This window comes from Alosa sapidissima, chromosome 9, assembly GCF_018492685.1.
Source record: "Alosa sapidissima isolate fAloSap1 chromosome 9, fAloSap1.pri, whole genome shotgun sequence".
Taxonomy (NCBI): Eukaryota; Metazoa; Chordata; class Actinopteri; order Clupeiformes; family Clupeidae; genus Alosa; species Alosa sapidissima.
Window position 1 is genome coordinate 17,022,981 of NC_055965.1, and position 25,256 is coordinate 17,048,236.

Here is a 25,256-nt window from a genome sequence, read left to right on the forward strand (position 1 = left end):
GCTGGGTGGAGCTGTTTCCTCTCCGGTCTGCTACTGCACCTGTGATTGGAAAGATCTTTCATAAAGAGATAATTACCCGTTGGGGTGTACCTGACTGTATTCTGTCTGACAGAGGTTCTCAGTTTGTCTCTTCCATGTTTCGGGAACTCTGAGAAATGGGCAGTCAAGCCCCAAACAACCACTGCTTATCATCCACAGACAAACATGACGGAAAGGGTTAACAGAAACCTGAAAACCATGATCGCCTCATATGTCACAGGAAATCACCGTCACTGGGACCGGTACTTACCTGAATTTCGCTTTGCCTTGAATTCCGCAGTCCATGAAACGACTGGCTATTCCCCGGCGGAATTGCAGTTGGGACGAAAGCTTAAAAGCCCTTTAGACCAAGTACTGCAGGTGAATGAGCTTTACCCGGACACTTCTCCTTATGAGGTAGTGCATTTCATTGAGAGTTTGAAGTCCAAAGCCCAGGAGAACAGCAGACAAGCTAAAGTGCGCCAGTTGCGCAACTACAATAAGCATCGAAGGGATGTGTGCTTCAAGAACCAAGATCGGGTTTGGGTCCGTAATCACCCTCAATCTAAAGCATCCAAGTTCTTCTCCGCTAAACTTGCTCCTAAATGGAAAGGCCCTTATCGTGTTCTCCAACCTTTAGGTCCAGTAAATTACCTTGTGGTGCGAGAAAATGATGGAGAAGATCAAAGCAATGTCAATGTTGTAAATTTGAAACCCTGTTACCCAACAGCTGAGGAAATGGATGTTTATGAACATAAAAAGGTTTTGGACATCTTTGAGGAAGAGTCTGACGAGGAAGACTTCCTTGGTTTTGAGACTTAAGAGTGGCCTAACAGCCATGGGCTGTTTTGCTAAGAGGGGGAGAGTGTGACAGAATCACGTTTCTGTCATGTTTACATAAAATATTTAATCTACACAAATATATTTATTTACTTACTTTCACTACATCACACTTTTATTACATATTACTTCCTCACTATTGTCGCTTGAAGTAGTTCGCTGGCTTAGTGACCTTCTAATTGACTAGCCAATCAGGTGTGGTGGAGGTCATGAGCTGGAGTCTCGCTTTAAACAAAATAGGAAGTGAGCTGTCAAACCGGGGGGAGTTGAATGTTCAGTCAATGCGTTGTGTCGGAGGTTGCGGTAGCTCGGTGGAAGTTCGGAAACGCTTTAACTAAAACCTATGGACCTATTGGACTACTGGAAGTAAACTAAAATCTATGGACCTATTGGACTACTGGAAGTGAACGTGGATGTTGAGAATGGACGTGTGGATCATAAAGGTACTGTGATATTGGATTAGTGCGAAGTGTTGGGCTACACTTTTTGCCTGGCTAATCGAGCCTATACCTCCCTAAACCTCCTCCAAAAACTTTGGTTTCAACTAGGCCTACGTCGTTTTTCATCTCTTCCTTGCTGCTCTCCTCCCGGGACACACACACGCTCATATAGGCTACACACACACACACACAGGAACACTTGCTGCCAGTCCCTCCTAGGCCGCTCGTTTTCATTTGTTTGTTTTTGGTTATTGTTTTGTTTGTGTGCGTCGCCATAGACGTAGCGTTTTGTTGATCTTCTAATGAATGTTTGTCGACGTCGCCGACGTCCTGAACTGAATGACATTTTGTTTAATACACTGCATCACCTGCTTGAAAACCATATGCTGTGTTGTGTTTCTTTTATTGTCAACTTTAAAACGTTAAGGGTGACGGGGTCTTAATACTGACACGGCAGTTTTAATGCTGCCTGGCGCCCAACATAATAATTTCCTTTTCTTGTGTCAGAGGCCACCGTTACACAAGATGGAGAAGTTGTTGATCATGTACTTTTTACTTGTGAGAAGTGTGATATTTATAGGTAGCATATACTTGCATACTATAAATGATCAAACGGAGCTTCGCGTTATGTTGCTTTATTGCTGGGGAACCATCTGAACTCGCGCCCCAAACCTCACATCCAATTGGCGCTTATACTAACGTAGTGATGTAAGCAGTGCGTGCAAGCTTATGGTAAACATTAACACTGATTCAGTCTACTGGCGTGATCTGAATATTACAAGAAGTATAATGATAATAGAGTAATCTGGTAGGATATGGAATGCAATTCATGAAATTCTGTAAGAAAAGGGCATGACAAGGGAGAGACTTTTTTTTAAATTATTTTTTTTATTTTTATTTTTTATTGCAAACACCATTGACATTACAGAAAATGCAACACTACGACATGCACAAGAATATTACATAAGACAAACAGATGTACATTACACAAACACATACTGTAACTTAACAAGACATCACATTGACTTGGCTTCTTAACACAACATAACATTAATAACAGAAAGGCTAAGGATGATTTGCATCCAGGATGATTACAGACATGATTATCAGGGATGAAATTGATGACCGGAATGAAAAGAAGGGGGGATGGGGGTGTGGATGGTATCTCTGAGAGTGTGAATGAGGTGGTGTTGGGGTGGGGGTGGGGGTTGAGGGGTAGGGGGTGTGTGTGTGTGTGTGTGTGTGTGTGTGTGTGTATATGTATGTGTAGGACTGGCTTGCTGTTGGGCCAGGAGGAGAGAAGCTGGAACACAGAGAGGGAGGGTTTCAGAGGAGAGGAGTTGTAATTATTCTGTTAAAGATAAGTGTATAAATAAGAATAACTGATTGCCTGACTGATTGCCAACCTGGGCACCCATTAATGGCCACAGTTCCACCCAGCCCTGGCAGTTATACGGCGACGAGGGGACAGAGGGGAGGACCTGCGTGCCACCCATCCCCCCCAGGCCCCCAGCATATGCACACATCCCCCACTACCACGTCCAACCACACGTCGCCCCCAGACCTCCACCCAACACGCCACTCTTGACCTAAATATGTATGTGAATGTCTAGGTTGAGGGCTCTATCTAGTGTGTAGCATTAAAAGAAGTGGGCATGCATGGTGAATATCTGTCAGGATTTCCCCATGCACACCACACTTACCCTGTGTAAGATGTATGCCTCCTCTGTAATGTGTGCATTAAAATAAGTGAGGCATGCAGATAGACACCTGATGAGGCCTGACCTGCACTCCACTCTTACCCTAGCCTGTTTTGTAGTTTTTGTTTATGTTTTTGCACATTTTGGTCCAGAAGTCGGCACCGGGAGTAATTGACAAGTCTGAATCCCATTTGTGATATGGCAGGCCAATTGTTTTTTTCTGAACGAGATATAATTTTGTAATTTGGGAGAGTATTTTTTTGGGAGAGGGAATATTAAGCAGCTCTGAGATTGGTGGGGGAATGTCAAGGTTAGCTGTCTGGATGTTAATTTTTCCTAGGATAGATGATTTAATTTGCAGGTATTGTAAGAAGTGTTTACTCTCGATGCCGTGCTTCAGGACCAAACAGGAAAATGAGGCCAGATTATTGTCTTGAAGAATGTGTTGAAAGTGAGTGATGCCCTTTCCCATCCATGTGTGAAAGTTAAGTGTTTTTTTTATTGACGGTGAAATCTGGGTTATTCCAAATCGGGGTGTGAATTGATGGTGCTATAGGTGAATCAGTGATGTGGTAGAATCTCCACCAGGCTGTCAGAGTAGATGAAATTGTTGGGGCTTTGAAGGATGGATGTTTTTTGATTGACTGACTGCAGAAAGAGAGATCTGAGATTTTAATTTCTTTACAGATTGTTTGTTCTAGGTCTAACCAGGTGTTGTCTGAGGGGGTGGGGTGTAGCTGGTTAGCCAGGGCATAGTGCTGGAAGTGTGGGGCCTCTAGTCCTCCCAGTGCTTTTGGTTTTTGAAGAGTGGTGAGTTTGATCCTTGGGGTCTTATCTTTCCAGTAGAATTTAGTGATTAATGAATCGAGAGACTTAAACCAGAGTGGGGTGAGCTGGGTTGGAATCATAGAGAGTAAATAGTTTATTTTGGGCAGTATTGTCATTTTGATTACTGAGATTCTGCCCATGATGGATAATGGGAGGTTCTTCCAGCGTTGAAGATCATCATCTATTGAAGTGAATAAAGGGGAATAATTTAGGCTAAATAAGTCTGACAGCCTGGGGGAGACTTTTATCCCTAAGTAAGTGATATAGTTAGTGCAGAGTGAGATAGGTGAAGAGTTGGCTGTCACATCCCAGCTGTTGGCTGTCAGATTTATTCCAATTGATTGAGTATTCAGAACTTTTAGAGAATGTGTCAATGAGTTTGATGGTTTCTTTTACTGATGTTGTGGGGTCTTGAAGAAAGAGAAGAATGTTGTCGGCATAAAGGCTGATTTTGTGATGCATATATGGAGTCTGGACACCCTTGTTGAGGGGGTTCTGACGGATGGCAGCTGCTAGGGGTTCAATGAAGATTGTAAATAGGGAGGGGGAGAGTGGGCACCCTTGTCTAGTTCCCCGGTGAAGAGTGAAACTTTGTGATGTTAGTCCATTGGTGATTACTGTGGCTGAAGGAGAGGTGTATAGAAGTTTAATCCAGTTTATAAACGACTCCCCGAAGCCAAACCTCCCTAAAGTGGAAAACAGGAAACTCCAGTTCACCCTATCAAATGCTTTTTCTGCGTCCAGAGTTGCTATGATGGTATTATCTTGAAAATTTGTGGAGTGATACATTATATTAAACAGTCTGCGGGTGTTGGTGGATGAAATTCTGCCTTTAATAAAGCCTGTTTGGTCTGGGTGGATAATGGATGGGGTGACCTCTGCTAATCTGTGTGCTAGCATTTTTGTGATTATTTTATTGTCCACATTGAGGAGAGAGATTGGCCGGTAGCTGAATGGCAATGTTGGGTCCTTATTGGGCTTGAGGAGCAGTGAAATTGAGGCTGTGGTGGAACTGAGTTGGAAGACGTCCTTTCTGTTTTGATTCATTAATCATTCTGGTGAAAAGTGGAGCTAAGATGGTCCAAAATTGTTTGTAGAACTCAGCAGGGAAGCCATCCGGACCTGGTGCTTTATTATCGGGCATCTGTTTCAGGGCATCAAACATTTCTTGTTGAGTTATAGGTGATTCCAGGTTATTTATTTGGGTCTCATTGAGTTGTGGTAATTTGATGCTGTTTAGGAAAGAGTCTATGAATTCCTGGTTGGGGTTTATTTCTGAAGAATATAGTTAATTAATACATTTTTAATTAATTTTTAATAGATTTTTCTTTGTTACGTTGGATTTGATTTGCTAAGTATTTACCTGATTTATTTTTCATCCACTATTGTAATTCCTTTGGCATTGCATTTCTAGTTTGATACATGATCGCATCAAAATAACTAGAGTTATAAAATAACTAAAGTTCTGGTTTTGTATAAGTTAGTCACAAGTTCTTATGATCGGTGCAGCTACTTTCATCCAAACTCTCCTGACCTCTTCAGAAAAACTGTGTGATGTACTGACACAGTTACAGAGTCTAGCATATTGTTTTCAATATTGTTTTCAGCATATTGTTTCTCATTCTGCCGGATAACAAGCATCTCTGAACTGACCACATTTCAGCCCTCTAGGTCACTTGATATGACTTAGAAACACACCTATGGAAACTCCCCATAGGACTTTTGGTTATACAAGTGTGTCTGTGTTCATTAGTTCTGTATTGTGGTCTAATATTAACCCCCTTCTTTTTCTATCTTTCTCACAGTAAATGTGGCAGTGCAAGGCATGTCCAGCAGCTGTTGAAAGCAGGTCTGACCTGCTTGCCCATTATAAACTCCATCATCCCCACTTTGGCCACACCATTAGCTACCCCTGCACCTATTTAGATTATCCGTGTACATTTAAAATGTGGAACGCTCTGATTGTTCATCAAAGTAGATTGCATTCCACACAAGTTGGTCAGACTCTGAATGAGTTGGCCACTTTCTCTTGTCACATATGTACTGTAACTGTTGCAATTTGCCCAATGAAAGGGTGTACTTCATTCACATCAACACACACCTGAGGAAAAATAAAATTGTATCTTGCATGTTCACTGACTGTAATTTTCAAACAAGTGTTTATGGCACCTTTAAGTCTCACAAGAGTCGCCAACATAATCCACACACCTTAGCTGATTTTAGACCTGAAGTTGTGAAGAAAACTATTGTACCTTCACCTTCATCATCTGATTTGTTTGATTGTCAGGTGGAGGAGAGTGTGGAAGAGGGTGTTCCACCTGTAGATCGCACAGCCACACACAGTGAAGTGCCGAATACTCTTCAGAAGCAGCTTGCTGCAGCTTTATTGAAGTTGGAGCATTTGGTGCATGTACCAGGTACAGCTATTGATGATTTTTTACAGGAACTTCACTTCTTATTAAGCACTGTCAGCCTCACTCTTTCGGGGATTGTTAAGTACAATCTTTGAACGTCACAACCTCCAAGTTGATGACTCTGTGGTAACTGAAATAGTCACAGCAGCGCTATCTAACCCAGTTCATCAAGCAATTGAAAAGGGTGGCACACTCAGTACTGCGTACCAACATAAAAAATACTATAAGGAAGAATTTGGCGCTGTTGAACCAGTTACCTTCACTCTAGATCACAAGAAAAAACACACTTTCCAGTATGTCCCACTTTTGAAGTCTTTGCAGAACACACTGAATTGCAGAGTCATGCAATCCGTTGGGGACCTCTCGAAACAAGCATAAGCTTTGTGGTGTTTATTGGGTTTTAGGCAACCTACCGCCTGGCGTTTTGACAAAAACCCTGTCTCATTTTCATGTTGTCTCTGGGTTTCCTCCAGATGTTGCACATGATCTTCTTTGAAGGGATTGTTCCAGTGGAGCTTGCATACTGCTTGAGGTCAATGATATGAAAGAAACTCTTTACACGGCATGATTTGAATAAAGCCATCTGGTCTTTCCCTTCCCCTGACAAGTGGTCAGATAAAACAAACAAGCCCCATGTGCTGCCACAGAATATAGTCGGACTAGTATAGGTGGAAATGCTCACGAGAACTGGTGCCTTTTATGGCTCCTGCATGGCTTGTGTTAATGGATTTAAAAGATATCGTTGAGCTTCTTGTTGGCCCAGTACACACTGACGAATCAATTACGTACCTTCGTAGCAAAATAATTGAGCACAGGACGGACCAGATACAAGGAGTTGTTCCCTGATCTCCAACTCCTCCCAAAGCACCATTTCATTGAGCATTATCCCATCATGATGAGGAGTTTCGGCCCTCTAGTCGCACTCTGGCACTTAAGCGAAACATGGCTACTTTAAGCAGGCTGTAAAACACACAAGTTGCTTTAAGAATGTACCACTGACTTTGGCTTCGAAACACCAGTTTATGCTTGCTTTTGACATGAATTCACCTTCATATGGTAAACCTACACTTGATGTATCTCATGTGTCTCTTCCGGTTGAGTGGCGCATGTAGATGCAGCGACTCCTTGCTTCTCCTGAACGTGCAGTGTTTTTTTTGTTGTTAAAATGTGTTTTTCGGAATGTTTATCGCATGAAACTACGTCGGAACGCATGTACAGCCGACAGCAACTGTTGCAGATACGGGAGGAAAACAACAGTATCGATGTTTTGGACATAAAAACAGAGATGCTGGCTGAACTGGGAATACTTTGCCTGCCTACCACAACAACGGACCCGTCTGCTTCACCTGGCCGGCGTCACCGCAAGCGGTGTGCCAGGACAAGGAAGAGAGGCAAGCGAGCTGGCGTCGGAACAAGGCTAGCAGCCAACCCAACTCGCCCAGCAATACCATCCATATTCCTGGCAAACGTAAGATCACTGGACAATAAGATGGATGACATTCGGTTGCTAAGATCAGCAAACAAGACAGTGAGTAACTGCTGCGTGACTGTTATCACTGAATCATGGCTCAACGATAACATCCCCGACTCTGCTATACACCTGGAGCAGCTAACGTGCTATCGAGCAGACCGAGCCCTAGCAGACAAAAGACGTGGTGGAGGAGTTTGTGTTTACACACATGATGCTTGGTGCCGAGACGCTACGGTAGTACACAGACACTGCTCTCCACTGGCGGAGTTTATGATTATTAAGTGCCGACCCTTCTACCTCCCCAGGGAATTCACCGCGATTCTGCTGGTCGCGGTGTACATCCCCCCCAGCAACAAAAACAGTGACAGGAGCATGGCACTGAATGAGCTGTATCGGGCCGTCAGTGAACAACAAAGTGAACACCCGGATGCCTTCACAATCATCGCTGGAGACTTCAATCACGCCAATCTCAAAACTGTACTACCAAAATTTCACCAACATGTAAACTTCCCAACAAGAGGACAAAACACCCTGGACCTTGTTTACACCCCACAGAAAGAAGCCTACAAAGCCAAACCCCTCCCCCATATCGGGCAATCAGACCACATTAGCATCCTACTAATGCCCCGATACAGACAAAGAGCAAAAGTCACCAAACCGGTTCTGAAGGAGGTGAGAATGTGGCCGGAGGGGGCCGTCTCACAACTTCAGGACTGCTTTGAAACAACAGACTGGGAAATCTTCAAAACAGCTGCCACCCACAACAACCACATTGACATTGAGGAATACACAGACACTGTGACCTCCTACATCACCAAATGCATCAATGATGTTACAGAAATAAAACACATCACCACTCGGGCCAACCAGAAGCCATGGCTGACAGGAGACGTCCACAGACTGCTGAGGGCCAGAGACAAAGCCTTCAGAGCTGGAGATGTAGCTGGCCTAAGAACAGCGAGGGCTAACCTGTCCCAGGGCATCAGGAAGGCAAAAAAGGATTACACAGACAAAATAACAACACACTTCAAAGACAGCAGAGATGCACAGAGCCTATGGCAGGGCATACAGGCCATCACTGACTACAAGCCTGCGCCACGGAGCTGTGAGAACAACACCTCTCTGCTAAATGACCTGAACAGTTTTTTCGCCCGTTTTGAAGCACAAAATGACACTCACCCACAGAAAACCCCACCTCCCCCCCACGACCAACCCCTGTACCTGTCCTCTGCCAGCGTGAAGAGGACACTAGCCACCATTAACCCACGCAAAGCAGCAGGCCCAGACAACATACCAGGACGAGTGTTGAAGGACTGTGCAGAAGAGCTGAAGGATGTTTTTACAGACATTTTCAACACCTCTCTGGAGCAAGCAGTCATCCCATCACTTTTCAAAACTGCCACCATCATACCCGTGCCAAAGAAATCATCACCATCATGCTTCAATGACTACCGTCCTGTAGCACTCACGCCCATAATCATGAAGTGCTTCGAACGGCTAGTCATGTCACACATCAAAGCCACCCTACCCCCCACCCTGGACCCCTTCCAGTTTGCATACCGAGCCAAACGATCCACGGAGGATGCAATCTGCTCTGCCCTCCATCCAGCCCTCACCCACGTAGACAATAAAGACTCATATGTGAGAATGCTGTTCATAGACTTCAGTTCAGCATTCAATACCATAATACCACAACAACTCATCAGCAAACTGGACAAGCTAGGATTCAGTACCTCCCTCTGCAACTGGCTGCTGGATTTCCTGTTGCAGAGACCACAAGCAGTACGTGTCGGGAACAACACCTCAAGCACTCTGACCCTGAGCACGGGGGCCCCTCAAGGGTGTGTGCTCAGCCCCCTGCTCTTCACACTGCTAACACATGACTGTACAACCACTCACAGCTCCAACCATCTGGTGAAGTTTGCGGACGACACAACACTGGTGGGCCTCATCACTAAGGGCGATGAGGCTCACTACAGAGAAGAAGTAGACCTGCTGGCTAAATGGTGCAAAGACAACAACCTCCTGCTAAATGTCAGCAAGACCAAGGAGATTGTTGTCAACTTTCAGAGAGGCCACAAACAACTGCCACCACTGTCCATCGACGGAGATGCTGTGGAGAGAGTGAGCAGCACAAAATTTCTGGGGGTGCACATCAGCGACGACCTCTCCTGGACCACCAACACAGCATCACTGGCGAAGAAAGCCCAGCAGCGCCTCTACTTCTTGCGCAAATTGAAGAAGGCAAGTGCCACGCCTCCTGTCATGACTACATTCTACAGAGGGACCATCGAGAGCATCGTCTCCAGCAGCATCACAGTGTGGGGCGGAAGCTGCACAGATCAGAACAGGAAGACCCTCCAGCGCACTGTTAACACAGCTAAGAGGATCATTGGAGCACCACTCCCCTCCCTGCAGGACATTTACACCACCCGCCTCACCCGCAAAGCACTAATGATTGTCAAGGATACAACCCACCCTGCACACGAACTGTTCAGCCTCCTGCCCTCTGGAAAGCGGTACAGGAGCCTCCGCTCCCGCACCACCAGACTGGCAAGTAGCTTCATCCACCAAGCAATCAGGATGCTGAACACTCTACCCACTCTCCCATCACTGACAGCCCCCCCCACCCACCAGCCAACCAGGAACCTAGGAAACTAGGATCCTGTCTACCAAACCCCCCCCCCCCCCCAGTTACTTCATGTAACTGTTAAGACTATAGAAATATACAACACAACTACCTCTATTTTTTTTATATATATGTCCTATATTTCTATTTTGATACATACATGTTCTATATTTCAGTCTTGCACTTTAATTTAATGTTTATTGTCTATGGCTATGTCCATAGTATGTCTATGTCTGTATTTAAAGCATGTCTATGTCTGCATGGGAAAGTAAGAAACGAAATTTCAATTCTTTGTATGACCAGTGCATGTAAAGAAATTGACAATAAAAGCCGACTTGACTTGACTTGATGTGTAGACTGTACCAGTCAGTGTCCTGAGGGAGGAAGTGGTACAGGCTTTTAGGTCAAAATTTCCCAGTACATCTGTGGTGCATCTTGCCAATAAGGCATCCAGAAGTGGCATACACTATAACAAAGGGATGATCGTAACTTATGGATCAGTAAGTGGATTGACAGAGTTTGCTGAAATCACTCAGATGTGTGTTGAAAATGAAGAGCTGTTCCTCTTTCTGAAATTGCTTTGTGGGTGGTATAATGAGCACTACAGAGCTTTTGAACTGAGTGTGTCACCAGCTAGAGAATTAAAGCTTGTGGCCATCACTGAACTCTGTGACCCTTATCCAATGGCTGATTACTTAGTTGGATCAAGTCGCATGGTTACTTTAAAAAGACATATTTACATTAAAGGTTAGTTAACTTTCTTAACAATCTGTTTGGTTATATAAATGTCCTTTTTTCTTTATCTTTTGTGTTGTAACTCCTCTTCACATTCTTGTTGATTTTTTGTGCAATAATGATTGTGTTAACACTTACCTTATAAAAAAGCACAATGTCATTCTATTCTATCAACTGTATTAATGCCTTCTTCTTTATCCTCTTTATAGACTGATCCTATTAAAAATCATTCTGGCAGACAACACGTGTCAAAGATTGACATTCCCAAGAGGACTACCTACAGCCGTTGATGACCTGGTTTGTGAAGTACAGAGACAGTGTGGCTTAACGTCAAATTTTAGACTGCAGTTCATGGACTCACTGTTTGGAAATTACCTGATTTCCATGGACAAATTACAGGATAGAGGGACAGTTAGAGTAATTCCTGATGCCTTAACTCTCATGAATGCTGGAAGCCCCTCCACCTCAACTGCTGCTCCTTCCACCAGTCCTAATTTTGAAGGACCTTCATCGCCATCTACTAACAGTGTTGACACCGACATCATCTCTTCCCCAGAGTCTGAGCCATCTGGGTCAAGGTCACTTTGGCCTCCCACCTTCCAGTGCCCTATTTTTTTTTATGATGCAGAATTGAAACTTCAGAGGGCAAATGCAGCTTACAAGGAGAAGGGTACCTTGCGTTTTGCAGATGCAGACCCTAAACTGAAATCAGACATTCTCCATGGACAAACTCAAGAAATAGTCAAGTATGGTGTTTATGTCACTGACAAGCAGTTTAGCAAGGTTGGGAAGGCTCTCATTTCCAAGCACAACAAACAAACAAACAAAGAGATCCGAAGTCAACTATTGCCCTGGTTATCCCACAGGGGAAAATGATATGTCCCTAGAGAAGATTAGAGTGGAACTTACTTCTGATATTAAGAGGAGGAATAACAGGGAGGTGATAAGGATGAAAATGGAGAAGACATTTGCTTACAGGAGACAAGAAGTTGTTCGTAACACACCCATGATCCATGAGGTCCAGCAGAGATGGCCAGCCCTCTTTGAAGTACAAGAGGTGAGGCAGTATGAAACTGACATGATTCTGAAGATGATTTTGATTGGCTCAAGCATGCAGCATGTGGTTCATAGAGATACATTGTTTTTTGTGCCTATTTGTGTGTTTTGTTAGTATGTTGATGGTTTATATTTCAGGTTTCTGTCCAAATCACTGAACATTAAAGGTTAGGTGAGAGATACTGGAAAAAGGTTTGAGCATGCAAAACATGAAAGTACATTAGACTTTCCCTCAAGGCCCACCTCAAGAGTACAGGACAAGCAATGTCTATGGCACAGACGGGGGAGGAGAGGGACATCTGGCAGTTAAAGGAAAAGTTTGGTGTGAATTGATCCATAGCCCTGTTGTTCAAGGTCACTGAATGCTGTTTATGGACCATTTCAGGTTCTAGTTCCACTGCTGTTCCCACAGGACTTCCTGTTTAACATTCCGTTATCTTAATGTCGAGAAAGTTGTCTGAGAACGAAAAAGAATGTTCAAGCATTGTTTTTGTTTACATCACTGAGCCCCTCCATTGGAAAAAGAGTGAAGAAATTTGGTACAACATAGGCCAAATGGTGAATCAGTCACTAACACTTAAGTAAATGGGGCAAAGTGACTTACTTTCAGTTTCATTTTGTTATGCCCCATTCACTTAATAGTAGTTATTGGTTTATTACTCAGTCTATGTTGCATCACATTTTCTGGTTCTTTTTCCTACAAACAGCACTTTGTGACCTCTAACAACAGGGCCATGGATAGACCTGTCACCATTCAAATAATTTTGAACAGGGCACTCAAACCTATTGGGTGGTGTTTTCTGTCCTGTTCATTCCACAGGGGGCTAACATTTTTGTATTTTTGTGTTCGAACATTTAATTAATCGGTTGAAATCAGAGTGTGAAGGGGATTTTAAGCAATAAGTATGTCTCTCTCTTTGTCGTCGTCTTCTTCAGATCAATGCAGAATTCAAGCGGATCACAACCATCCCCTTACAGTCCAGATTTCTTTCCCAGCTAGACATTCTCTCCGACAAGCTTGTGAAGCTTTTCAAACACCGAGCAGGCCAGATTGGCACACATCTACAGTCCATTCTGACACCCATTACTCAGCTAAGAATTGCCTTACTGTTGTGGGATGATGATTGATGTGTGTCGTAAAGTAAAAGGTTTGTCTAATTAAATGTAATTTTCTCCTTATCCCTGTTGACTTAGACTGGTGATGGGGATCGTGATGAAGACGTTGATGTTGGGCGGGAGTGCCTTCTTAAAGGGTTATGCATCTACCTCAATGAGGACCTGAGCAACCTTGTTCGAGAAATTGTGGTAAGTGTAAATTGTTGACACAAGAACTATAGAATTACACAAAAGTTGGAATTTCACAAAATGCTTGCAAATCTCTAAACCAATATCCCTATTGTTTTATTTCACTATATGTTATGTATAGGAAAAAGAATGTGAGCATTTGGCACAATATGCAGTACACCTCACATTTTTGCAAATATTGTCATCTTTTTTATGCTTTTTTTTTATCCCCCCTCCCACACATACACGCACACACACACATCATTCACCCCTGGGAGCAGCTTTTACCCCTCCCCCCAATTCACTTTATGCAATTTGCATTTATCCTGCCCCTTCCTACCACTACTACTGCATTCTGTACATTAGTAATGATAAATAAACTTCCATGTATCCTTGTTTCATTTCTATAATGTCCCATGAAAAGGTGACTGTACTCACTTTTGAGATACTGCAGACTGAGTCGGGGAGGTAAAGCTGATCTAATGGGTCATAGAAACTAAAGGCTCTATGCACACTCAATGTATGGATGTTTTTAATGGATTTGTTTGTAATATATTTTTCCCTGTATTGTTTTATCTTACTCTGCAGGAAGAAGATGAAAGTCAGATTCAGAGGGCAGTGGAAGAAACAACAGTGGGGATTCTTGTTGTGAAGCGCCACATCTCAGACCATCCTGACATTGTGATCGTCTTAGAGGGGCAGCAGGTGTCGCTGGAACTAGACAATGTGGCTTTAGCAGCAGCTCTGCTATTTGGGCTCATATATGCCCTAAATCTGGATTACCCTAAAGAACTGAAATATACATTTGAAGTTCTCCAAAAGATAATCATTGAGCTGGAAGGCACCACCATGTCCAAAAAATGCCAGGCCCTGAAAAACAGACTCCATGACTAAGTTTGATTTGTTTTTTTCTGCCAATTGCTAAAACACAATTTTGTGAGTTTTGCTATTGTGTGATCATTTCTGTTTTACTGTGCAAGCAGTCAGAAAGAAATACTAATTTAGAGTGCCTGCAAAAGTTTTTTTTCAAGGTGCAAGGTGTTTTGATTTCTAGTTGAATTGGTAGATTGTAAGATGCTACCAGTGCTGTTAGGCCTTTGCTAAGATGGTTACAGCGGTTGCTATAATGGCTGATAGGTTAGTCATAATGGTTGCGAGGTCAAACAACTAATAATTGATAAACTTCAGTTTCAGTTTACTTGGGTTAGATAACTGGGCGCAACCTGTGTGCATTTTTTCCGGCAGTGACAGTTTGTTTGTTTTTTCAGAATATGTTGTTGCCCACAAACATACTGATTTATTTTTATTAATTTTGTTTATTTTTCACATGGCTAGGGTCATGTCAGTTTGGCCTCTCAGTTGTTTGCCTGCAGATGGGTGAATAAATGTTGGAAATTTATTGTGGTTATTGTGGAAATTTATTGTGGTTGATTGTATTGCCCAAAATAGAATGATGTATTTATGTATCCACAAAACATGTAATGGCATGACCTTATTTAGAAAGGTTTAGGTATTACAGAACAACAAAAAATTGCCTTGTACAAGATAAGAAAGGCTGTATGCAAATAATCTGTCAGCTTGACATGAGATAATTTTAAAAAGATAACATGAAAAAATCTTGTACATCGGTTGCACATATTAAAATGATGTACACTAAAACAAAAAAAAAACATGTTTGACTGATAAAAACAAATTCTTCATATAAACATTAAAAAATCATACTTATCTAACAGAATATAATTTGCTATATTTAACATGACTTCTTTTATTTTAGGCCAGTGGTTCTCAAATGGGGGTACACGGGGTGGTACGTGAAGGCACTCCAGGGAGTACGTGAGATTTTAAAATATACATATATTTAAAAAGTAGAATCCATGCAAAAATACTTTAAAAACAATTATTTAATAAATATTTCAGGAAAATATAAGTTCATAAAATGAATTTTATATTTCAGTAGGATATTCAATTTCATTATCCTAAAAACCCAGAGTCCCTGGGTACACTACATTAGTTTGAATCATTTGCAATAAATGTAGTCATGGATTATTACAAATTTAAAATGTTGAATTTTGTATGTGTTAATCAGTTCTAATGTTTAATAAATTAGACACTGATGGCACAGTGCTCTGTTTTAGGTCTTCTCAACTAAAAATGCTTTGCACTGGTTAAGGGCCGGGGGTACTTGGCTGAAAAAATATTTCACAGGGGGTACATCACTGAAAAAAGGTTGAGAACCACTGGCCTAGGCTATCCTTTGTAGACACAATGCTTTCTTATTAACTAAACACTGAAATTTGCACTGTAGACTATATGCTTCAACAAAGAGGTGTTGCTCTAGGCTTGGCTAGCTAGATTAATTGAATCCTACTAAATAAATAAACAAACTGAAAGATTCTTAATTCTTTATTGATGTAAAGGTAAAACACAAGTAATAGGCTACATCATGTAGCCTAACACGAACTCTCTCTCTCTCTCTGCGGGCGCGCGTGCAAACACACAAACATTAACACAGACGTGTTCAATCGGTTTAAACGAGTGTTTCTCAAAGTTTTTTCAGATACGGGGACAAGTAGAGAGGATAAATTAAAGTTATTTAATGTAAGAAAGAACAATTACCCTACATGAAGAACCTATATGCCTTGTTTGCTCAGAAGAGGGTGTAAAGAGTAGGCTAAATCACCAAACAACAATATAGCCTACCCATGCAAAAAACATGTAACCTGAACATTAGTTCAATATGCCTCTTTGTGGAAGCCTGGGATAGGCTACATTTCAAAGGCTTTCTTTCTTTCTGTTTTTGTTAACTTTTGGAATAGTGGAACATTTAACATGTTAACTTCTCAGTTGAAGTGAATTATTATATAACCTTTACACATTTGTTGAACCATGGTACTAATAAAAACTATAGGATAGTAAGAGCTGAAATGTTGCTTCATTTATCCAATTTCCACCACTATGGGCCGGTCTTGGGCCTGAAACTCCCGGGCACTGAATTCTGGCAACTTTGAAAACCAGCTTCTTTTGAAGATGAACAGACACCTTTTCAGTTTCAACTAATGACTGACATACAGTGGGCATCGCTTTCAAATGACCACTTCATTCGCGCATTACGCGGCGTGAAGCTGCGTGAAGCTTTAGTACCACTTTAAGCCACTGTGCGTCGCTCTGCCACTGTACATCGCTCTGCCTGCCGTCCCTTACATGATTGTTGCCGAGAGTAATCCCAGCCTACGAATTCAATAACAAAATAAATCATGCATAATTAAACATTACCTCGATTTAGGCTACTTGGGTATGGCTTAAGGCTTGACTACACGAAAATCGAAATCGAAATTTGCTGTCTACATTATTGTCAGTGTTGGGGTTAACGCAACTACGCAAATCAAAACAGTGGTGTGATAATTGAGCCAGTAGAGAAATAACAGTTCAGAATTAATCTGTAGCCTTGGGCAGGCTTCTGCAGAAAACAATGTTGTTGCCGATTTAATACTATCTGGCGACGTTTTTAACAGGCTACGCAATAGAGGTTTAGACAACTATGACCCACGTTTTGGTTTCGTAAATTAATTTGCCCTACTTCTTGACTGCAATGTAGTCAATTGACTGCTTGACATGTCATTTTTATTTTTCTGTACAATAAACAATTACATCTGCTTTATGCCGCAGAATTACATTCATATTTGGCTGACTGCAGACGCGCCACTTCCCCTCCCCATATTTCAAGATTAAGATAGTATGAAGTGCTTTTTGTATAGGCTACTATCATAAAAAATAGTTAAAACGAATAGCTATTTGCAATTTGACAAAACACTGGTCCTCATTTTGCGAATGCGAGGACGATATGAGCCTGTTGCATTTAGTTAGATGTCCGAGTCACGCATAATGTTTGAAAACCACTGGCTCGTAATCACAATAATTTAACACACGACAGTTGGATAACCTACTTCATCATGTCCCCATGCCTACATTTTTGTGAGTAGCATAGAGATCGTTAAAAACAATAAAGTATGGCTCTCCGTTTGGGACATCGAAAACTTATATTTTTAATAGACTACCGTCGAAGATGCTGACTTGCAAAAGCCTCGGGATAACACGTTATCTCCACTATCATCAGTCATGCCCCTTGATCAGTGGGGAATGAAATAAAAGTTTGATAACCACTGGCTTAACAAGTTACCTACAGTCCAGAACACAGAATCTGTTGCAATATTCTGATGATCGGCGATGATATCGGCAAATGTTTGTTTTCCAAAGTAAGAATTTCACTTCACCATGCACCTTCGACAATACCTGGCCTACCTGGTATCATTACAAACATTATTCTGTGTCCTAAAACTGGCATATTTTATGGCATTGTGTCATGTAAGTTCGTTGCAAAATCTAGAGAAATGTGTGAGGTGGTCAGCGGGGGACAATTGAGACACACATTGGATTGTGTTATTACTTGAACATTCCACACTATCCACAGCTGTGGTAGGCCTATCAGGTGCAGGAGGATTACTGTCAGCGCAGGCTTTATATAAAATTCTTCAACAGAAGGCTTCGAATGTTGTCTTGTTTGTGGAGCGCTTTGCTTCGCTTCTGTAATTTCTGTAATTGAAAATGAGGGTTTCCCTCAATGACCCTCCGAGAATAAATAAAGGTTGAATGAATGAATGAATGAATGCAGGCTTGCCAAAAATAAAGGCATGTGGTTTGCGCAGCCTACAGTAAATAACAGACCCGCCAGAATGTGCGTTATGCTGCCTTTTTACGAGCAATATGTTTTTGGTACCCTACGCACACTGCATGTTCTTAAATAACAATGATCATCAGTAATATTCGACCATTAATTTGGGTAAATGGGCAAGCGTGACCACCTTGATTGGCTGATGATTGTAACGCGGGCATGATTCCAAACACCTCCCTTACGATGATGAGTGACAGGTCTCAGAATGCGTGCGCTACACAAGGACGGAAGATGATGAATAACTGGGGCCGTAGGCTATTCACAAAGGCTTTTGGTTGCTGGACATAGGTGGCCTGTGTGTGTGTGTGTGTGTGAGAGTGAGATGGTGACCTGGGGAGTAAGCCCTAGAAATGCTCATACCACATGACCAAAATGGTCTTCCTACCAGCAGGTCATTTTTTTTTTTAAAGAAATAAGTTATTTAGTTTTCATTTTTACCTGAAGTTCATACAAAAGTGAAATTTCTGTTTGTTTTTTTCTTTGACGTCAGCTCTAAAAATATGCTGTTTGTTCTTTGAACTTAAGAGAATTGTGCCTGAAAAGTCCTAGAAAAGATGTGATTTTGGTTTGATGAGTGAGATTAAGAAGATATGGGAATATATATGAATATGCTTTATGCTTTAATATAAGAAAGCCAAAATAAAGTTCACAATAAAAGTTCAAAACAAAACCACTTGCTTTGTACTTTTTCCGCCTCTTGGTGTAGATGGTCTGATCAACACATGTTTAGGTCCTTTGAAGCTAACATTAGGAGCCTTTTAATGTTAACCAAACAACATATTTAGTTTGAGCATGAAGTAGCCTAGGCCTATATTTTGTGGAGTTCACCAAGTTTTTCAGTGTTCTGGGAATCGGCAGTCATAATTATAATAATAGTCGAATAGTAATAATAATAATAATAATAATAACAAAAACAACAACAATAATAATAATGAACACAAGGTGATTTGCTAATTGGTGTATATGAGTGGGTACATTCATGGGCCATACACACGATGAATCAAGAAGCCTGAGCCGTTGCTCAAAAGCTTCCACCCAAAAACGTTGTCCGTCTCCGAGTGCACGATCATTTGAGCGCACAGGCGGCTGTCTCTCTTCACGTCCCGAACGGCCCAGCACGTTTTTGTCACGGGCATCATCAATTGGCCGACAGCCGGTAATTCCACCTCGCACGAGAGCAGCACGAGGGTAGCGGATTCCAACGTCACGTTCACCCTGCTGCTGACAGTATCCAACGCCGTAGAAGTAAAATGGAGCGTCAGGTGAAAAAAGTAGCTTCCTCCCTTTTTCACTGCCAGCGTTCCTTGATCCGAATCGTACTTCAAATTCCTTCCGATTAAGGAGATGTTACCAAATTCAATCGCCTCCCATTGCATAGTATAATTTCGCAATATTTCTATGGGAATGCAAAATAATGAGTCAAATTTCATGAATAGGCTACAGTAGCCTATATAGGCTGAGAGAAAAAAAAAAAAAACATTGAAGCCAACGAAACCTACCAGTTACGCACAACTGCATCCTCACACTTTTCACTAAACAATGGAGTGAGCTACATTTCAAGTAAGTAATCTATACATGCTCTAAATAATATGCAAGTACTTACCAGGAATAGGTCTCAGATAGCCGAAGTTTCTCGACTGGAGTGACAGACAGAGAAAGATTGTCAGGTTAATGTGACTAAGTATGTCACTTACAACAAGTCTTACTGATCCTAGCACTCACCAGCCGTTAAACTGACAAGTAACTGTTAAAATACAGCACTCACCGACGCACTTATTCTTACTGTACTCTAATGTGTTTTTTTTTTAAACTGTCCTAAAATTTTGAGAATTGTTCTAAAACTTACTGTTTACCATGTTGTTAGTCGCTTTGGTTAAAAAAGCGTCAGCCAAATGTAATGTAATGTAATGTAATGTAATGTAATGTGCAACTTTAACATGAGGAATTAATCGACTTGTCATCGACCCTGTTATTACAATTTTAGAATTTAGTTTAGTAAGTTTGTTAAAAAATAAGATTACCAATTAAAACTGGAGGCTAGCTAGGTCTTAAAGTTATAGTACATTGCATCTACTGTGCTTGGACTGACAGTCAAGTAGGCATACCTTACATTTGCCACCTTCAGAGAGAAGAACAATCATCAGGCACATGAAGTAGATGAACTTGTGGCGGTGAAGTAACACAAATGCAGCTCCCTCCATGTCCTCCTTGCCCATGCTGTTAATGTCTGCTCCTTAAGATGATTAGGTCCGGTAAAACTACTACAAGAATCACTCTCAATCTGCAGTTATCTTTGTGGATGTACCGTTCAGACCAACCTAGAGACAATGAGAGGGTAGAATGGCCATTTGGCAATGAGTGTAGGCCTATTTTATTGCACTTTAGAGCAGAGTGGGCTGGCCACACCCACTGGGCGTAATAGGCCTGAGGCCACTCACACGCAATTCAAAAAGAGGCGCAAGGATACCAGAGGATTTCTCACAGGGTTCAGAACAAGCACACCACTCACCAGCCAAATAATAATAATAATAAAAAAAATAAATAGCCACGTCCAATCAAAAAATAGTGTTCGTTGTATTCAGGTAAAATTCCAAAATAGGACATCCCAGAGCCAACAGCGACAACTCCATTGACGCTAATGTTCCATTTTTTTCCAACAATGGCAGCTAATGGAAGCCTCAAATAGTTCCCGGAAGTTAACAATTAATAATAGCAGCAGTGCAGTTACAGCAGTATAGACTGTTTGTAGCCAACATTTCAGACTCAGATTTACATTCCTTTGGCTCATCCGAATAATAATAATAATAACAGTAATAGTAGTAAACTAATAGTAGGCTATCAATAGCCTAATTATAATAATAAGCTATTTATGTATTTACTATGGCTTTTCTGCTGCTCAGTCTTTATCAGTTCCTCATCAAATAAATTAAAAGAGGCTAAAAGCCCAATAAATGTGCCACACGTAATAGCCGAATATAAGATAACCCTTGCCTATCTCATTTCAATTAGGCAGCACTACACCACCACGAACAAGCTGTCATTAAGTTTTTGCGTTTAGTAGGCCTACAACTTTTATGACGTGCGTTTCTTGGGAATTTAGCTTCACCATCACGTCAAGTGTAACGTATGCGCAATTCTCATCTAGGCTATGGATTTAAGTGGCTTAAAGGCAGCAAAAGTGGGATATAGTGCAACTGCTTCCCCAAAACAATTCCTTCATAACTGTGTATTTAATCGTTTGATATGTGGATAACTTTCAGTGGACTAAACAAAAGGTAAAAATTTTGTTATCACAAGGCTAGCTGGTTCGTTATATGGCGAAGCATATAGCCAACTTTGTTTGCAGCAGTGAAGTTGAGTTTGTTGTTAACATTGTTGGTAACTGTCAGGGAATTTAACCCCAACATATAGATACAAGAACCACAACACATAGTATGGCTTTGCCCACAAACTCTGGTACCAAGAAGAGAACCTGCTAATGTAAGGAAGAATTCCTCACACCATCAGTCTCTGACTCTGCAGCCCAAAAGCTGTGTCTTTTATTGTACAGATGCACACAGAAAATAGGAAGCAAGACATAGCGACTTCATTGTGACATACTCTTATCCCACCCACACAGACAGGGTGCAGTTCCTGTCTGTCTGGGTGCACAACTTGTACTCTCTGTTCTTAGAACTCAGCACAACAACATTTAACTTGAACTCTCTGTTCTTAGAACTCAGCATAACAATATTTCTGCTTACACAAATGTTTATACTGTGGAAATTGCAGTAAATCGCAATTCTCAAAAAGACAATTTCTCACGTTGAGCACACAAATGCGTGTGTCGTTTATTTAGATAGGAAAAACACTGAAAACAAAAATGGCGCTGTCCAGCAACAAAACAGGCATGGGGCTACACGTCATCACACATTCATAACATTTAAAGGGACCGCGATCCCTGAACAGTTATACTTACATGAAGTAACTACAGACAGAACAAAGTGCTGTGTTTAATATGAACGGTGTGTAGAACCACACTTAATAACAAAGGTGAATTATGCTGGTCACATTCACTACACACGTCCCCCCAGAATTCACCATATCAGAAGTAAAATCAACAGTCGGGGGGGTGGGCGTATTAACCTTCCACAAGGGCTGTGCTGTACCGGAGGTCGATGAGACCCAACTGCGGCAGGTGTCCCGTCATGACACGGGTGTGGGGCATGGCGTGTGGGAGGCTTGGGAGAGAGGGGAGTAGGGGGTGGGGGCAGAGCTGGAGGCTGTCCGCGTCGTGGGGGCTGGGCCAGGTCAACGGGCCTGGCCACATCCAAGTGAGCCGGTTTGAGGCGGTCAATGGAGAGTCGCTCCGGTTTGCCGCCCATGTCCACCACAAAATGTTTGTCTCCTGCCTCCAAAACACGGAATGGGCCCTCGTAGGGCGGGCGTAGCGGTCCTCTGTGGGCATCGTGGCGAATGAAAACATAGTCAGCCGTCTGAAGCCCAGTGGGAATGTGCGACTGAGGGAGGCCGTGACGGGAAGTAGGGACAGGTGCGAAAAGCCTCGCATTATCCAATAGAGTTGACCGCTGGAGAGTAGCAGACCAAGGAACCGTGGTGCTAGGGACAAAATCCCCTGGGACCCGCAGTGGCTGTCCATAAACAAGTTCGGCAGATGAGGACTGTAAGTCCTCCTTTGGCGCGGTCCTGATGCCCAGCATCACCCACGGGAGTTTGTCGACCCAGTTGTTTGTCTTTGAGGCTGGCACGCAGGGCCGCCTTCATTGACCTATGAAAACGTTCACAGAGTCCGTTAGCCTGCGGGTGATATGCAGTCGTGCGGTGGAGTTTCACCCCGAGGCTCTGTGCGACAGCTTTCCACAGCTCAGACGTGAACTGCGCGCCTCGGTCAGAGGATATATCCGAAGGGGTGCCGAAACGAGCAACCCAGGTTCCGATAAATGCCCGTGTCATCTCAACAGTCGCCAAAGACGTCAGTGGCACAGCCTCAGGCCAGCGGGTGGTCCTGTCAACCATGGTTAACAGGTATGTGAAACCGTGAGAAGATGGCAGAGGGCCGACCAGATCTACATTCACATGGTCAAAACGTCTCTCTGGAACCGGGAACAACTCTAGCGGGGCTTTAGTGTGACGGTGTACTTTGGCCCGTTGGCACTCAACACAGGTGTTAGTCCAGTCCCTAACGTCCTTCTTGAGGCCGTGCCAGACAAACTTTGCTGCAACCAGTCTCTGTGACGCTTTCGAACCTGGGTGGGAGAGACCATGGATGGCATCAAAAACTTGTCGTCTCCATCCTGTGGGAACAATTGGCCGAGGACTGCCTGTGGAGACGTCACACAGGAGTGTGGTGCCAGCATCTCCAAAAACCACGTCCTCGATCTGCAGCCCTGTAGTTGAGGTCCTCAGGAGTTGCATGTCCGGGTCTATGGTCTGATCTGCCGACATGCGGTGGTAATCAAAGCAAAGATGGACTGCCCCCGCCACAGCCCGTGAAAGGCAGTCCGCCACGTAGTTGTTTCTTACCAGCAACATGTTGCAAGTCCGTAGTGAACTCTGAAATGTAGGACAGATGGCGTTGCTGGCGGGCGGACCACGGCTCAGCCACCTTGGCCATGGCAAAAGTCAGTGGCTTGTGGTCCACAAAAGCAGTGAAGTGTCGACCTTCCAGCTGGGAACGAAAATGTCTGATGGCAAGGTAGAGACCAAGCAGCTCCAAAGTGCTGTACTTAACGCTCGCTGGGACGCAGCTGACGGCTAAAGAAAGCCAGCGGCTGCCAGGCCCCGCCTACCCACTGCTCGTAGACAGCACCGACAGCGTAGTCCGAGGCGTCCGAGGTGATGGCGATGGAGGCTGTTGAAGAAGGATGCGCCAGCATGGTGGCATTCGCCAGGGCTGCCATAGTGGCAGCAAAAGCCTTGTCCCTGCTCTCTGACCAGTCCACAAGGCGCTTGGGCTTACCTTTCAAGGCCTCGTGCAAGGGCCGCATAAGCTGAGCAGCTCGAGGGATGAAGCGGTGGTAAAAATTCACCATGCCGAGGAACTCCTGCAGGGATTTGACAGTGAGCGGGTGTGGGAACTTTGTTACTGCCTCTAGGGCTGAAACGATTCATCGAGTTACTCGAATAACTCGATTACAAAAATTACTCGAGGCAAAAACCCTGCCTCGAAGACTCGTTAAATTTCTATGACGCGCACTATACGCGCAGGGATCTGATTGTTCCACACGGACCGTTGTTCAGGAAGCACACCACTAGCGCGTGAATCGTACATTCTGAAATTTCTGGCGCGATGGCGGAGTCAAGATATCCATAAATGGCAGAGAATGTCTAAAGTTTTCAAGTAAAGTTTTGGGATCATTACATACTCAAAAAGGAAAAGAACAAGCATCAGAACCTAAATATCCACTCCATACTGTTTCACCAAGCGTCAATAAAGTAGGCTAGGCTATTTATCAATCTATCTAGCCTATCTATCATCTATATACGTAGCCTATAGCCTACATTGATGTTGGCTGATTTTAATCACATACTGTATTTGTAGCGATGTCATGATAGGTTGTTTAGCTTTGATGTTTTTAAGTAAGTAAACTTATTCACGTTCAATTGCAAGACAGTATGCCTAAAAAAGAACCCCTCACACACATGCATGCACCCTCATCTTTCCTCATGCACCGCACGCGTGCACACACACACACACAGGTTGCTAGGTTACCATAGCAAATAGGCTCACCCCAGAAATGATTTTTTAGTAGCCTAATGGTAAAATGATTTTTTAGTAGCCTAATGGTAAAAATATTTGTTAGTAGCCTAATGGTAAATGCTGCAGGTGTAGAAATCTACATAAAACAGATATTTATGTTGATGTCAGGTCTAGATTACAGCATGAAACTTGTTGTAGGCTTCACATTAATACATTAAATTGCTTTCCCTCTTCTCCCTCCCAGCACTTCACAACATAGTATGGGCAGCTTTGTTCGCCCAGCTAAGTCATGCACAAGAGGCTGCAATTTTACAGAGAGCATTTTGAACATTATTTAATTGATGGCACTGACACTTAAAAACACTAAATGGGTAAATTGCAATAAATGGGCTTAGTTTTGTAGCCTAATGTT

The 25,256-nt window shown here is 42.8% G+C and overlaps 1 protein-coding gene across 4 annotated transcripts; it reads left to right on the top strand.

The window, feature by feature from the left end:
• Positions 1-994: 994 nt before the first annotated feature.
• LOC121718637 lies at positions 995-14,814 on the top strand. 4 transcript variants are annotated; one of them, XR_006033976.1, is made up of 6 exons: positions 995-1,301; positions 5,632-5,675; positions 6,114-6,243; positions 11,285-12,132; positions 13,068-13,436; positions 14,004-14,814. XR_006033976.1 is itself a non-coding variant. In XM_042103724.1 (6 exons), exons 4-6 carry the CDS (start codon positions 11,824-11,826, stop codon positions 14,307-14,309), a joined length of 726 nt encoding a protein of 241 aa, XP_041959658.1. In that variant the 5' UTR covers positions 995-1,301; positions 5,632-5,675; positions 6,114-6,243; positions 11,285-11,823; the 3' UTR covers positions 14,310-14,814. The 4 variants fall into 4 exon arrangements, 3 of the variants coding, with proteins under 3 accessions (XP_041959658.1, XP_041959659.1, XP_041959660.1); XM_042103724.1 differs by having other exon boundaries at positions 13,326-13,436; XM_042103725.1 differs by lacking the exon at positions 5,632-5,675 and having other exon boundaries at positions 13,326-13,436.
• Positions 14,815-25,256: the final 10,442 nt, after the last annotated feature.